At 39.3% G+C, this 16,614-nt stretch overlaps 1 protein-coding gene across 1 annotated transcript; it reads right to left on the bottom strand.

Annotated features, from left to right (window-relative positions):
• Positions 1–329: 329 nt before the first annotated feature.
• On the bottom strand, positions 330–16,190 carry TNMD (tenomodulin). Its single transcript, XM_077887855.1, has 7 exons — positions 15,967–16,190; positions 15,671–15,802; positions 6,057–6,197; positions 5,746–5,847; positions 2,838–2,991; positions 1,007–1,173; positions 330–711 (listed from the first exon to the last, which is right to left on the bottom strand). The coding sequence occupies exons 1-7, from the start codon at positions 16,012–16,014 to the stop codon at positions 502–504; spliced, it is 954 nt and encodes a 317-aa protein (XP_077743981.1). The 5' UTR covers positions 16,015–16,190; the 3' UTR covers positions 330–501.
• Positions 16,191–16,614: the final 424 nt, after the last annotated feature.

Genomic DNA, 16,614 nt, shown 5'->3' on the forward strand with positions numbered 1-16,614 from the left:
ACTAACTGCCTGTCCAGCAGCTTAACAGATGCTTGAGCAAGACCACAATATGTCTCTCAGATAATTAAACTTCGGGGTTATGCACAAAAGGACAAATTTTTATGCATCATTTATGGGGACATTTTATCATCAGCCCCTCATTTCCACTTTCTCAATACAGCATAGTAAACTATGGTATTTGAAAATCCTTATGCTTTGCCCTTTCTCACTCCCCAAACCTGATACAAGTTTCCATCATTGCTGTCCATGTTAGACAGATCTGCTCCATTTTAGTTGCAGGAAATATTCTTAGCAAACACTTACCCAGTGTGTTCAGCAGCAATCAGGCCTTTGATGATGATGTAGAAGTTTATTAGAACATGAAGAGAGGAATTACCTACAAGTAATTCTGGAGTACTGGCTACTAGGAACCAAATGCCTCATAGGCAGAAATTCATTGGATAGCATGCATTTATTATATGTTTGCTGCAGAAGTTTAAGCACTTGAGCTCAAACTTGCCCTTAGACCCTCCCCAGCATGCGGGCTACCCACCAGTTGCAAGGCATGATGACACGACAGATAACCCGCCCTCCTTGATAGCAGTATGGATACGGGTAGTAACCTAGTAAAGGTTCACAGACGCGGCGGCAGTAGCGGTTGCCTCGACGGCAGTAAATACAACAATAACCTCTCTCATCCAGCATGGGATCAAATTCTAGTCCATTTTCAGTCTGAAAGAAGAATAAACTGGGGTTGGAGGGGAAGGTTCACCAAGAAGAGGCCCACCAAGCAGGGAAGGACTATAAGACTACATGAGCTGGGGACTGGTGAGAAGTTAAATTCCTGTCTGATCAAGATTGATCAGAATTGATTACGAATGAGCCGCCTAGGGATTCCAAGTTTCTTAAATATTTTTTTGTTAAAACAACGACCCTTCTCCTTTTAATGACTTTGATCTAAGGGGTGGTGAGTTTTTTGAGGGCTCTTTGCTATCCCTCTAACAAGAGTAACATGAACGTAACTTACATAGTCATTTATTGGAAGTTCTTCCTCACTTGCTTGTCTGGTGTGGCGGATCTTTTCCATCTTCACTTGGGGGACCACCCACTGCTCGTTTTGTTCAATACCTTTTTTTTCATTGGTAGGAAAGTGAAGATCTTCACCATCTTCCTCAAAGTCTTGTAACTCTGAAACTAAGGCAATAAACACAAAGTAGTGATTCACCCTGCTTTGCAAATGGTTTCTGAGAGAAGTGCTTGGAGTTATGGCATTGGGAATAGAGATTTTCATTGTGTCTTCTCACTGCCATCATTTAGGCAAGCACGAACCACTTTTCTGAACTCCTTCAGCTATAATTTTAAAGAGATTTCCCAAAACAAATCTGACTATTCCCATGTACACAGACTTATTCCCTGCTCATTTGGCATCACTTACTGCTTTGCCTTACTAGCATCCTAATTTTAAAAATGAGGACAGCAAGGTGGGTGGGGGGTAGGTGCCTGGGTGGCTCAGTCAGTTGGGTGTTAGACTCTTGGTTCCCGCTGGGATTATGATCACAGAATCTTGGGATCCAGCCCTGCTCCACACTGGGTGTGGAGTCTGCTTGGGATTCTCTCTCTTCTTTCCCTCTGCCCCTCCCTCAGTTCCTGCACGAGTACTCGCTCTCTTAATAAATAAATAAATAAATAAATAAATAAATAAATAAATAAATTCTTTTTTTTAAAAAAATGAGGACAGTGGACTTAGGCATCTCTCCCAAAGATTTTACTTATGCTGGGGGCTCAGTAAATATTTTTTGGTTGCTGGATTTGATTTGGTGCCCTCTGTCTTCCTCCCTTTCTCCCCTCTCTTTCCTGTCTTAAATTCTTTTAAAAAAACTTTCTATTTATAAAAAATCTTACATTTACAGTAGAGTTGCAAAGATAGTACTGAGTTCCTATCTACCTTTAGGTAGTTTCCTCTAACAGTAGCATCTTACATAACCATGGTACAATTATGAAAAGTAAGAAATTGGTATTGATACAATACTATTAAGTAAACTACAGACTTTATTCAGATTTCATCATTATTTCCACTAATGTCTTTTAGAAAAAGAATACTGAAGCAGATGTTCTAGCATCCAATCCAGAATATCACAGTGCATTTAGTTACTTTTTTTTTAAGCTGCCAAAGAGTACCAGTAGATGCCTGCATTGGTTAGAGTGGCCTCTGTTGAGTAATAGAGTAATCTATTCTGTCCAGAATAAAAGAGGCCAAAGTCTGTGTTAGCTGGGCAAAATAAGGCATCCAGAGGCCTTTGCCTCTTCTATGAACTGACTGGAAGCTTAGAGCTGGACTCTTCAACTCTAGACCTTTAGTCTTCAATTACTTTCATAGTGATTCCTAAAACAGCCACAGAGAAATTTGTATTATAGTGACTGTTCTATCTTCCAGAGAGAATGCTGCCATTTGACACACAGAATCATTCTTGAGACAACAGAACATTGTTTTGGCTCTTCTCTCTTCTGTTCTTGGGTTTGGGTACGCAGTGGTTTGAGCAATACTTTGGTATCCTGACTGTAATAAATGTAGATGTGCAAAGAAAGATCAGTTTTTGCTATCGCTAGTCACATTAGGGTGGCATTACCTTTGCTGAGATATTTAAAAGCTTGTCAGCATTAATTTATCTGATTTATAACTTGGCTGTGAAAAATTTCTTCTTCCCTTGGCAGTCAGCATATACAGTTTGATCGAAGAAGATATAAGCTGATCATTTGTTTTCCTAGAAATGTAGTCTCTAAATGATGGGAATATTAACCTGTTACTAAATTTAGAAAGAGTAGAAGAAAGAGGAGGAGAAGAAAGAAGGAGGCCATACCTGCTATTAGAGTGGGATTGATCCAATACATGGTCACATTATCACAAATTTCCAGAATTTTGGAATTTTTCAGAAAGTCTCGATTTTCAATAGGCTTTTCTGCTGGGACCCAAATCACAGACTGTTCAAAAAAAGTTGTGGTGATTTCTTCATTCTGAGAGAAGTAAGTTCAGTGTAGGGATAGGCAGAGAAATTAATAAGATGAGTGAGACATTATGGGATACTGGAATACACTCTTTTGAGTCTGAATAACAATTCCAATCCCAGGGCTGCCAGTGAACTAGCTCAGTATGTGCATAGAGTAGGTGCCCTTGGGAGAGTTAATAACTGATCTGTCTCTTGGGTCTAACAGTAAGGCTGCTCACCATAACAGTTTTTTTCTGCTACCATTTCACTCACAGCTAGAAAGGCTATCCATCATTTTCTGGGCCTCCCACTGGGCCATGTATGTTTTAATTGAGCTTCTGGAACCGTGAGTGATTTACATTTGTTTTTGCTTTTTAAATGGATGTTGTGCCTGCCACGTTTACAGCTAAGATTACAAGTAGGATTTGATCTCAAGCTGGAAAAACTCTTACAATCCAAGCTGGTGAGATTAATTAAATAGCAACTGAACCTTATATTTGGGTTTCACAAGATTTGCTTGTTAATGGTGGGTAGTTTTAGTAAAAGATACCTTAAAGTCAAGTCTCCAGCTTGTGACTTCACTGGCCTTACCGCTATTTTACTCCTTTCATTCTAGATGCTTAGAGTTTATCTCGAAGAGTTTTTTTCTTTAGATAGTCTTTCTTGTAGTATCAAGAACGGCCTTCTCTTTAGTTTCTTGTACTGTAAGTAGTTATCTTGTATACCTACTTCTTACTTATCTTTTGGGCCTTGACATTTCCCCCTTCTCTTAATAAGGCTTTTACTTTTCTTTTTTGTTTCTTTCTAGCTTTATGGGTTCTGTGTTTTTATTTGTTCTTTGAAATATGGCTTTGTATAATTTTCCCCTAGTCATTTAAAACTCTCAAATCTTAGCTTCCTTGCCCTTGAGTCTGTAAAGACCTTGGGATGCATTGGAAGGGACTGTAGAAAATGAGGTTGATATGCTGACTAGCTTTGTTAGCAAAATCAGGGCTATTTATATAACTGCTCTGCATGTTTAGCATGTGCAAACCATAGATACAGTGGTGAAAAGTACAGAATAAGAGGGGTTTTGTCATCCAGAACTGCAAACTTATTTCATAAAAAAATCTGTAGCCTGAATATATATATGTATATATACATATATGTATATATATGTATAATATATATACATATATAAAAGGATTTTCTTGAAGATAAAGTAATCTCACTATCACAAGATAAATACTTATGTTTTTTAAAAGATATGGCAAAATTAATTGAAGAATAAATTAGGGTCAAAATGAGATCTCATGGGCCTTTGCCTATATCTTTGTAAGAAAAATAAATCCTGTTGTTTTAGTTCAGAGTTTCATTGCTGGCTGGACCTATTCAAATGTTTACATTATTTTATGTGAAAAGCAGCATATAGTACCTTTTAATCCTATCGATTCTCCTTTCATCTTATCCTTGCCTCCTGCAGTAATTCCTAATACCCTAGAAGTTGTTCTGTTCCTCAGATGCATTGAATTTATGCTTATTTAAAAAAAATTTCCAAAGTTTTTCATTACCAGAGGCCTTGAGAGCACAGCATTATCTTTGGGAAAGCTGCTTCTTTTTCTTGGAAATTCTAGTAACAAGGGTCTGTAATTGGCCATAAGGAGACCAGTGTCATGTTTGGGGGAGCCAATGATAGCTCTGAGACTTGGGTAAAGGCAAGGATAAAGTCCTTCCTATTTCACCTCAACCCCCCGCCCCCCAATAAGAAAAGCAAAAGCAAAAGATAAATGGGTAGTTGAGAATTAAAGTGGAAAGTACTGTGTAGGAAAACAGTAAAAAGAATGGGAGAGACAGAAGAAAGAGGTCTTTACAGTATATAGAAAGGCCACTGTGCCATTGCCATAATTTCATTTTAGATTTGCCAGTTCAACACTAAAAACCAAACAAACCAAACAAATATTTGTTTCTTCCTGACTACAGTGGGAATATGCTGCCACAATCTAGCCTTAGCTAAGGTTCCCCTTATTGCTTCACTGATAGCAACATACTATAGTTACAGACAGAAGATCAGGGAAACATTAAGAGCCTCAAGGGCTTTGGTGATGGCTCTGTTTTAGGCCATAATCCTTCATCTCCCACTAGGCTTTTGGGGGCCATTTAGTAATTGCTGGTGCACCAGCAATTACTAAATAAGATAACTTAGGTTATCTTATCTTGGCCTGGCAGTTTGTTTTCAGAGAATTTGTATTACACTGTAATTCTCACTTCTCTGCTTTTGCCTTTCCAAGTGAGGCTAAATGCAGATTATTCCGTTAGATCCCAGCATACAATGGTCAGGTGAATGAACTGGAATCTTTAAAATAGGTGAATGCACAGTGTGATAAAAGTGGCAAGGATTTCAGGTGGCCTTGGGACTTTTGTTTTTAAGACTTTATCTTTAAGCAGGATTGTTTATGTTCCTCTGGCTTACCTCTCTTATTAGAAATCTTTGGTTTGAAAGCAAAGGTACGTAATGTTAATAGATACCCAGGTATAAAAGTATAGTGTTACATCTAACAGCATGAAATTTAGTTTTTTGAAAGTCCTGAGTGCAAGATCCCACTCTGCTCCTCACTTTGTGAAATTGGGCACATCACTTGGTTTTGAAGCTAGTTTCCTCATGGGAAAATGAGGATAATGATAGTGCCTACCTATAGTGTCCTTGTGAGACTCAAATAGAGTAAAGCATTTAGTACGTATCTGGCACATAATTAACACCCAATAAATTAAGAGTTTTCCTACCACTACTAATATTCTTACATACCTCATCTATTTCCTCCTCTGGTTCAGAAAATTCAGGAATCACTTTAATCTGAGTTTTGATGAAGCATTTTTGAAGACCTACAAAGTAGATGCCAGTGTAACCCTATAAACAGACAAAAAAAAAAAAACCTTCCTGAAATAGCCAAAGTTAATGAGTTCCATGATCTGTTAAGGCCTCAGGATGGCAAAATTTGAATTCAAAGGAAAGCTTTGTTTTATAAATTAAGTGGAGGCTAAAGACTATTTATAACTTGACTCAATTGTTCTAATATTTTAAGTGGGAATCCTTGCAGAGTGGAATATCCAACTTACATTTTTAAAGTCATGTACTTCCAATGTTTCATCAGTGCCATTTCCACTTCTGAATATTTCAGTTCTGGTCACAGGATCAATTTCCATGTAAATCTTCTTCTTCTCTCCATTGCTGTAGAAAGTGTGCTCCATGTCATATGTCTGGAAGAACAGAGGAAACCAAGCTAAGATACTCGGTATGTCCCTTCATAAGACACTTTAATTGAATAATATCTGGGGCACCTTTTTCTGGAGCTTTTGTGGTGAGGTGCCATTTCAGCAGTTTACCATTGGGATTTCTCTGAGACTCAAGATTAAAGTGAGGTGCATTTTGGCACTGGAGCTGATATGGGGAATCCCTTCAGAGCCAGTGTTTTGTATTCAGCCTAAGTTGCTGAAGTAATCACTAAAATTCCAACAGTTTTCTTGGCAGCCTTGACAAAATAGCGAATGATATTTTTCAAACCAGCCTCTAAATTATTTTCCCCTTATGTTAAACAGAGGGATCACATAAAACTGATGCGGCTGCCTTAAGTTACCACTTCCCTTTCAAGTGCTCTGTGTTCACCCCTCTCTCCTCTTGAAATTCACTGGGGCTAAGAAAGAGATTTTAACACACTTAAAATGCTTAGGTATTGTTCTTTATATCCTTAGATAAGGAGGGCTTTAATATTGCCTCAATAATTTTGAGTCTGTCTTTTTTAGAATCTAAAGACCATTCTCCTTGGTCAATATTAGGTAACAGTCTTACCCTGACCTCAATTGCTTCCTCTCTCCCCTTTCAACTTCAGGAATCATTTATTGCCTTCCCTGACCTTCTCTTTTATGGGCTAATCAAACCCACTCAGTTTATTCCTGAGTTCTGTTTTCCAAACCTAATTCAGTTGGCTTCAAGTTCTCCTGTGTATAGAATTCAACAACTGTGTCAAGTGCCCTGCACTAAGTTATATGGTATCTTCCAAGAATAGTGCCTAGGCAGGGCTTCTTATCAGGTCATTCTTGAGTGGTTGCTGCAAAATTCTAGACTCTCTCTAGCCCTCTAAAAGTGACATTTTTTTCTTAGAACCAAGAGGACCAGTCTCATCAAGTGTCCCAGTTTAAGAGTAAGCCCATTACCTATAACTGATGACACATTTGTAGCTGGAGGCAAATAACAAACCTAAAGTAACTCACTATCTGTCACAAACCAAGCCCGACCTGATGGTGCCATGTGGAAATCTGTCTTATCCCTGTTGTTAGGATGCCTTATGCTATCAAGTTTTTTTTTTCTTTTTTTTTTTTATAACATGGTCAGAGTGGACAACCCTGTCTTATTCCTTTTTTAAAAAAGATTTTATTTATTTATTCATGAGAGACAGAGAGAGAGAGAGAGAGAGAGAGAGAGAGAGAGAGAGGCAGAGACACAGTTAGAGGGAGAAATAGGCTCCATGCAGGGAACCTGACATGGGACCTGATCCCGGGACTCCAGGATCATGCTCTGTGCCAAAGGCAGGGTCTAAACCGCTGAGCCACCCAGAGATCCCCCTATCAAGTTTTTTCATATTCATTTTTCCTTAGGAAAAAAATTTGGTAAACTGAAATCCCCCTAAAACAAGTAATATAGAGAGCCAAGGTTGATTTCTAATCATATGGCTCCGGATGAAAGCTTTTAGAGCTGGTACTGGGCAGGATTGTTTTTAATGTCTGCTAATGTCTGCAACTGAATGTTAGTTTAACCTGGTCAAATTTTCCCCAGCTCAAGTAGAGAAACAAGTTGGAAGGGTTTGTAGAAACAATGTTACTTCCAATGTGGAAAGTCAATGTAGCTGCTGAATAGGAAAAGACAATGTCATTTACCTCTTTGTAGACACCTGCAGTGTCTTAGGGTCAGTGCCTAAGTCAATTTGAGTGTACTCAATTATTAAGTATGTAACATAAGTTTTTCCCACCAATGACAAAATCTTATCTTCATAAAGAGACATTTTGAACATTGACAAGGTCTTTTAAGAGACCATACTTTAAAAGGGGAGGGAAAATGGTATTTACAACCTTCCAGCAACTACAGAGTTAACTCAGGAAGTCTCGCTTGGTTTGTGACAGCAAACAAATTCCTTTAAGCTTGTTATTTGCTTCTAGTTATAAATATGTCCTCAATTCCAGCTCTGCAGCCAGTTTGAGAAACTTCTACCTGTGGCAACAAATTGAACTCTCAGTTGGCCTGACCTAAGTAGAGGACAGAGGCATTTACTTCAAATCCGGTCTTGTCAGATCTAACAGGAAGGAATTTCTTTAGAAATACTATCCATTGTTGAGACAAATGTCAGCACTACCAGTCATTGGGGGTGGGGTGGGGTGTTTGTTTCACCAGTAGCACCACTGATGGATTATGGCATGGAAAAATAAGGTTAGAGACTAGGGGATGTTGGAATGCTGCCTACCTGTGCAAAAGAAAAAGTACAGGCTGTATTTTCAATCATTGGTAGAAGACTATGGAACCATACCGATGACATTTAGAATTTCAGTGTACTTCTGTGGAATGAGTTTTCCTGCACTGTTGGCAATGCACTTTACTTGGACACCTTGCTAGATGAAAACTATTGGAAACTGCCAAGCTCAGCAGATCTTGATTACTGTCAACATTCTTTCAAAGAGGTTTTCTGTTTTGTTTTGTTTGGGTTTTTGTTTTGTTAGGGGAGCAGGGGTCCATTCTGATTGTATTCACTAACCCAGGTTATTGGCTTATTTTTAGCAGTGATAGGCTACTCAATGGGATGAGATCAGAATGACTTCACATATGTGTGAATTCTGGATGGGCGGTGGGGGTGGAAAGCTATATATTCACCCAGATGGAATTCTACTATCAAAGGTGTCCTTTAGGAACAGACTGTCCTTGTCTAGGAAGATGATGCCGGTGGCCCACTTTGGACTGTTTGGGGATGGGTTTGAGCAAATCCAGACATACTGTCTCGCCCAGGTCCCTGTGGAGTATATTGCCTGGATAATTGCTATGCAAGCTCCACTGGCCCATATGAAGACTGAGCTCATGCCTTTGGCCTCAGAAATACTTTTCTGTCTATTAAGCTCATTGGCTCAGGGGCTGAGGGTCTTTCTGGTGATGAAGGAATAAAAGGTTTAAACTGTCCTTTCTAGGAACAAACTAAAGAAAAGATAGGATAACTGGCCTGAGAGAGGTATGACTGGACTCTCAGTAGCTTATCTCACACTGTTCCTTAACTCAGCTTTACTTCAAGAAGGACAGAGCAAGGACAGGGTGTGAGAAGGAGTACACTTCTGTCAAATTGGCAAATAGGGAAAGTTAATCATTGGTGTTTCTAGGGAACCTTGTTCTTTTCATATCCTATTCACTTTGTATCCTCCTAGTCTTTCCCCTTCTTTTCACCTCTCTCTATCCCTCTGTCTACTGTCTAGACATGTAGGAATCTCATGGTGCTCCTTTATGTCCAAGAAGAAATCAATTTGACAAATGATTTCATACCAAGATGATAGTGATGGGTATTGGTCGCTTAAAAAAATGAGTGCAATAATTAACTCAAAGAATGAATTACTAATGATGGATTTTAAGCACAATGACATCAGGAATAAGAGATATTTTGGAAGCAAGGGCATTCTTCCTGCATCACTCAAATAGGTTCCTATTTAACCCACACATAGGGCTTGTCTTAACTAGGGACCAGAACACTGGAATGAGATAGGGAAACCTATGGAGTGGAATATGACTCAGAAGTGAATATATGGTTAAGTTGAGGCAGTGAGAGATGTAAGAAGACCACACTGAGAAAACATGGAATAAAACCAAAATCATTTCTCTTCCCTACCCAGAAATTCTTTCCTTAATCCAGGTGAATCCTCCATTCAGGTAGCAAATGAGCCTTAACATCCCGCTTTCACAATTTTCCCTGTTTTTTTTTTTGCCTCAATTTGTGGCAATCTCTGAGATTTAAAAAGAAAGCTTTTTATAAAAAGTAATATTGCCTCAGACCTCAGTGTGATGGATCTATTTTGGGGACAAATACCTTTTAGCCATTCCTAAAAGGATTTTGAGGACATTTAGCTTAGGTTTGCTTCCTGAAGCCTGTGATTAACCTAGCTGCTCTTCTCTCCATCTTCATCCTTTATAGTTTATGAGGTACACTCTCCAAAGGTAAATACATGCTCAGAATAGCTGGCTGGCAGGTGTTAGTCTGGAAGGAAGGGAAGAGAATGCATTGTACCATTTTATTATCAACCTAGCCTGTGGGAATTAAAGGGCCTCTGGGTATTTCTTTACCAACACAGAGCAGACAGATTGTTTCTTATGCAAAGTTGGACTTCTGCATCTTCAATCACCAGTTCTCAGCCCTGAAAAAAATTGGCATAAGCAGCACAGACATTCTTTTTCAACAAGAAAAAAACATTTCTTTCATCAACAGACTCAAGCTGGCTGGGAAGTTTTCCCATACCCACTATCCCTGCCACCCCGTGTTCTTAAATGCAACGTTAAGAATAATAGAAAGAATCCTTAGACCAGGTTCTAGTCCTAGCCTCAACTCTGCCACTTAAAAGCTGTTTGACCTTGGGCAAGTCATCAAATTTCTCTGGAGGTTCAGTTCCCATATTTAACTCCCACTTCTTGCCAGGTCCAATATTGAATAGTTAACAAAATTAGTTCTGCTTCGATTTGGGCTGACACCTCTTAGGTTGATGATCAGACTGCTAGTACTTGTTGATCACCTGGGCTGCTTTCCCTACAGAGCCCCAATCCCACTCTCAGCCTCTAAAAGAGAGCTTTATTTTCCTTGCTGGTGACATGTAAGTTGCTCAGCAAATGCTGCCTTAGGAGAATGAAGGGACTGAATAAGAATGTGCCCACAGTAGCCAGAGTCCTGGTATACATAATTGGTGCTGCCTCTTGATAGGCCAGAGCAAGAGCTGGTCCAGTGAGAGTTGCTGTCTGTATAAGGGTGGACTTTGCTCCTGCAATGGTTTGGGAGGAAAATAAAATGAAGATAAATCTTCTTTTTTAAAATGCTGATGTGGCAACATCTGGTGAAGCTCAGTCCCTCTGCTAAAGAGATTTCAGCTACAACTCTAACTTTTTCCTTGAGGGTATGAATATTTCTCCAGATCCACATTTTACCCACCAAACTGCTGTGTAGGAAAGCCCAGGGAACTCAGGAAGGAGAGTTGTATCAATTATGTGCCTAGGGCAGCCCGGGTGGCTCAGCGATTTAGCGCCTCCTTCAACCCAGGGCCTGATCCTCGAGGCCTGGGATCAAGTCCCACGTCAGGCTTTCTGCGTGGAGCCTGCTTCTCCCTCTGCCTGTGTCTCTGCCTCTCTCTTTCTGTGTCTCTCATGAATAAATAAATAAAGTCTTTTAAAAAATTTCTTTAATAGTTGATTTGTTCCAATCAGGATTCAAATAAGGTTCATACATTTCATTTAAAAAAATTATGTGCCTAGAAGAGGAATAAAAGAAGAAAGTGGGTCTCTGACCAATGTTAGCATTAGAGAAATAGACACAAGAAAGCTATATCGAGATTTAGCAAGAAAGTATTTTTTCCAAGCAAAGAATTTTCAGTCCATAATGATTTGGGGCTTGCAATCCTGGGTGAGGCTATTTTAATGATTATTGAGTTGAATTGGTGGGGAGGGCAGAAGGATGCCCACCTATCCCTACCACTTCTCATCCTGGTAGTATATAGGAGCTATGAGGATGCCCCAGTCATTTGTTGATTGTTGTGTGGGCCCTAGGAATTATGGTTTCTAAAGAGCACTAAGGTCACCAGGCAGTTCCTGGATATGGCAGGAAGGACAGAATTTCATTTATTTAATTTATCATCCTTCTGCCTCATTCTTCAAAGGATTGGAGGGGATAGGTTACAAGGTCTGTGCTGCATCTATAAATTGTTGTTTTAATGGCCGGTATTTTTATGACTTATTTTCTCCATGTTGGATTAATTAACTGGAGAGTCGGCTTTTGTTTCAAGTTAAATGTGTAATGAAGGGAGGTTTGAGGAAGAATGTTTCTCTAGGGAATTGGCTTCAAAAATCCCTGAGCAGGGCAGCCCGGGTGGCTCAGTGGTTTAGCGCTGCTTTCAGCTCAGGGCGTGATCCTGGAGTCCCCGAATCCAGTCCTGCGTCGGGCTCCCTGCATGGAGCCTGCTTCTCCCTCTGCCTCTGTCTCTGCCTCTCTCTCTCTCTGTGTCTCTCATTAACAAATAAATAAAATCTTTAAAAAAAAATCCCTGAGCAGTCATTGCCTGGAGGTGGAGCCTCATTGTGATGCACTCTCAAAATCTCTGGAACCAAATAGGTCCCTTCTGCTGGATTGAGAAAACCGAATACAGAATTTGATGGTCTGGCTTTCATTCAGCTCAAGTGGTTCCTATATGTGGTTGTGGGTTAGGGGTCTGTAGCCTTTAAGGGATGGCAGCAGCTCTCTCAGAGTTAATTCCTCGTGTTTCTCTTCATTTTGATGGATTTCTCTTTTTGAATGTGTGTATGAGTGTGTATGCATGTGCATATGCATACATGCATGTGTCCTCATACCTGAGGTGAGGAGAGGGAATCTATCATGGCTTATTCCCACTTTGGGCTCAAGAATCTCCATCTTTTGTACACACCAAGGTGGGAGGTAATGGAAGGAGAGGAACGACTTACTGGCATGGAAATGTCAACACCAGATGTGAGATGTTATGTAAATACTGTTCACTATAAACTAATGTCCAACAAAAAACCAGAATGAAAAGGAGATATGATGAAGGCTAGAGGAACAAACACTAAAAGCTTGAAGGAAGCCCCAAGAGAGCAGACAAATCACTCCATCCATAAGCACAACCACATCAACAATTCTGTCCACCAAGGGCCCAATGGTCCCCACAGATCCCATAGGCTAATAAAGGAAAGTCCAGAAGAGCCTGGATTTTAATCTGCTGTTATTTGTTGCTAGGCCATACTCTTAAGGGAAGTCTTTAATTTGTGCAAGATGCCTGGATTCTTTTCCTTTGCAAATTTTCTTCCAAGACTAATCCGACTACTTTTCTCTTCCTAGGATTCATAAGTCAGCTCTGAGGCAGGCTTATTGACAGTCTTAGTCATTGGAAAAATAGATGGTCTCTTGGGATCTGTATGGAAATTGAAGGTAGTGGTAGACTGAGTGAAGCATTCACATCTCCACCTTGTTCCTTAGTTTGCAATGGACCCAGCCTGGTCTTGTGGTGAAGGCCAGGACTTAAATATCAAAGACAATAAATTACAACTCCCAATTGGAATGGAGAATAAATAACCTTTGTTCACGGTGGGAAAAGTTGACCTAGGAGACAGCTATTGTCTTTTACCAGATTGCTTCACAATAATTTTGTTCATTTCTCAGAATCCTTTCCTGAAAAGCACATCCCATGATGAATTACTTCATGGCAGACTTGATTCTTGGTCAACTTTATTTGGTAGCATACCCCACCTCTTCTATGCATACGCTGACAAGGTTTTACTTTTTGTTTGAGGAATCACATTCTAATGATTAAAAAGAGAATGCATTAAAAAGAGAACTGAAGTGAGATGTAAAGATGATAAATATGGAAGCAGAGGGAATCATGGGCCCTGTTAAAGAGTTTGGCACCTTGCAAGATAAAAGCAAGGTCTTACTTAGTCATTTATAGTTATACCAAGGCAAATAACATAGGAAGTTTAGAAAAACACATAAACTCTTTCAAAATAGCATTTGCAGTACCAACAGCTACAATAAAACAAGAAAGGCCATCTGGCCCCATGTTTAGTTAGGCTTGTACAGGTGGTCAAAGGGCTAGCTATTTACCACACTCAGTTAAGTACATTATGGCCATGGAGAACAAAAGGGTTTATTGTCCTTTAACTCACCTATAATTGTCAAATGGATCTAATATTCAATTTGTGGGACAAAACATCACCTAGGGAATTAGTGGTAACAGAATTGGACTGGAATGCATTTTGGCATTTTTATTCATTTGCTGTTTCCTTCTTGATCTCTATTTCTTTGCCCACTGTGATAGCTTGACTATAGGTGGCTTCTCTAGAAAGATATGTGAACAGAAAGTAGTTAAGAAACAGGGCACAATGCAAGGGATAAGGAGAGAGAGAGAGAGAGAGAGAGAGAGAGAGAGAGAAACGGCTATAGGCATTAGTTGATGCTTGAAATCCTTTCTGGAACAAGGTGTAAATAAATAGGAAAATAATCAAGATGGGCTGCTCTGCTTTTTCATTTTCCTTCCTATTTATTTTTTTTTTAAGATTTTTATTTATTTGTTCATGAGAGACACAGAGAGAGAGGCAGAGACATAGGCAGAGAGAGAAGCAGGCTCCCTGCAGGGAGCCTGACACAGGACTCAATCCCAGGACCCCGGGATCACGCTATGGGCCAAAGGCAGGCGATGAACCCGCTAAGCCACCCCTCAGGAATCTCTCTCCTTCCTATTTAAACTTGCTAAGATAGCCTCTGGGACTAAATGAAAGTGGATATAGCAATAGAAGTGAAGAATCCAAGGGTAACTATGTCTTATTTCTGTTTTCTTTTGGACACTTGTCCAGTTAATTTTCTATTTTCTCTCCCCTGCCTCTCCTTTTTCATCAATCCATATTCTTTCCTCTCTGCTCCTATCACTCCTTTGGCTCCCAGTAGTCCATGCCAACCCATTTTCTTCTTGTCTCTCATTCTTCCTCCTGGATATATGCCTTTCTCTTCCTACATCTGTTATCAAATAGAAATGAGCATCTCATGGTAACCAATTAATAGCAAAAGTAACAACAACCTACATGCAGAGAAAAAAAAATGTGGCAAAGACAGAAAACCATCTGCACACCTTGTAGCTTGCATATTTATTACTTCTCTCTTAAATAGAAATTGTGAGCATGAAGGAACTATGATTTTCTTTGGGTCACATCTAAACTTGCCCGTTGTGTGTGAGTCTGGAGTAATAATAACATTAAGGTACACTAATATCAACTACAGTGGCCAGCCAGGTATACCAAATGAATGAATGATATTAGAAGCTTTCTGAGATACCTGTGATTAATGACTTGGTGTCCTTTGTTTCAACCTTGTGGTATTATAATCTCAGTGGGTCAGTGACGATTGTGGCTGGTGAGGAGCTGAAAAGCTCTAGTGTTTTTAAGTCATAAAAACATGTGAAGTCAGATATAAAAATTGCTTCTTCTGAAAAGAAGTTTGCTGCCTGACCTCAGAGCAGATGCATTAAGTCAGAAACATAATCCCTGAAAATCCTTTGCTACCATTTCTGGTGATTTCTTCTTATGTGGTGGAATAATTACTTTTCCATCAGTTTCTGCCCAAATAATTGAAAGAAAGATGAAAAGTATTTTTTCTTACAGTAAAAATTTTGCTTCTAGGAGGAGTCTTAACTTCTTAAAGCCAATCATTATAAAAGAGTGGGTAATTCGACTCCTATCATTACTAACTAAAATACAGAAAATATATTTTTCCCTTACCAAAATAATTAAGCAAATAAAAGAAAGCAAAATATTGATTCAGTTTTTCATACTACCAGAAAATATATGCAAAAGGGACTTAATGATTTTCATTTTCAGAGTAATATACATGTAAAGCACTAAATTCAATCAAACTGAAAACAGAAGCATTAGATAATAAAGTGCATTTACTTACTTTTTTGGGTGTCTCCGGCCAGAAGTGCTTGCCCCCCCAAAACAGGACAATTAGAGTTAGAGCCAGGATACCAAACACCAATCCACAAATCTTAAGTGATTTACATATCTTCTTGGATTTAAAAGCTTCTGCCTAAGCAAAGAACAGAGAGAATAAAACAATACACAATAGCTCTTAAAATAGCAAGCCATAATTCAAAATCACCTTTGATTTCACTTTCTAATGTTCACATTGCAATACAATAAATCCATGAAACCATGCTTATGCTCAAAAGGGAAAAATATGAATCAACTTACATTTAGAATGTGACAGTCCTCACAGTTCTCTGGAGGATTCTTTGCCATGCTCTCTCAGCACACAGTACTCTTTTCCTACTTTGAGAGGACTGAGAGACCACTGCTGAGGTGGAGTTGCAAGTGAGTCAGCTAACAGATGCCAGAGGAGAAGCTGAATTTATATGGCTCAAATATGTCATTCCAGAGCCTGAGGGAGCCCAGGGGGCTCCTGTGCTGCGATTTGTTACATAGATATACCCATATATGTATATAACTTCTGTACAAAGAATTCCATCCAGAATGGCAAAGACAGAAGGTTATAATGAAAACTATTGTCCTGGGGGTTGGTTTGGAAGGGGACCAAGCCTAGGACACATTGAAATGATTTTTCACCATGAACTTAAAATATCAGTGGCAACACATGCTGCACACTCCAGAAATAAGCAAACAAAACAAAAAAGGAATGAAGTCCTGATTTCAATCCCATTTATTTTAACAAATATTTTTTGCAGGAATATTAAATGTCAGGCACTGAACTTGGTGTCAGAGATTCAGAAATGAGTAAGGTACTGTCTCCTCTATTATGATAAAGCCCTTTGAGGACTGAGATCAATATGTACTCAACTAATTATAATTAAAAATAGGATCAAAAGGGCAGCCCAGGTGGCT

This window comes from Canis aureus, chromosome X, assembly GCF_053574225.1.
Source record: "Canis aureus isolate CA01 chromosome X, VMU_Caureus_v.1.0, whole genome shotgun sequence".
In the NCBI taxonomy this organism is placed as follows: Eukaryota; Metazoa; Chordata; class Mammalia; order Carnivora; family Canidae; genus Canis; species Canis aureus.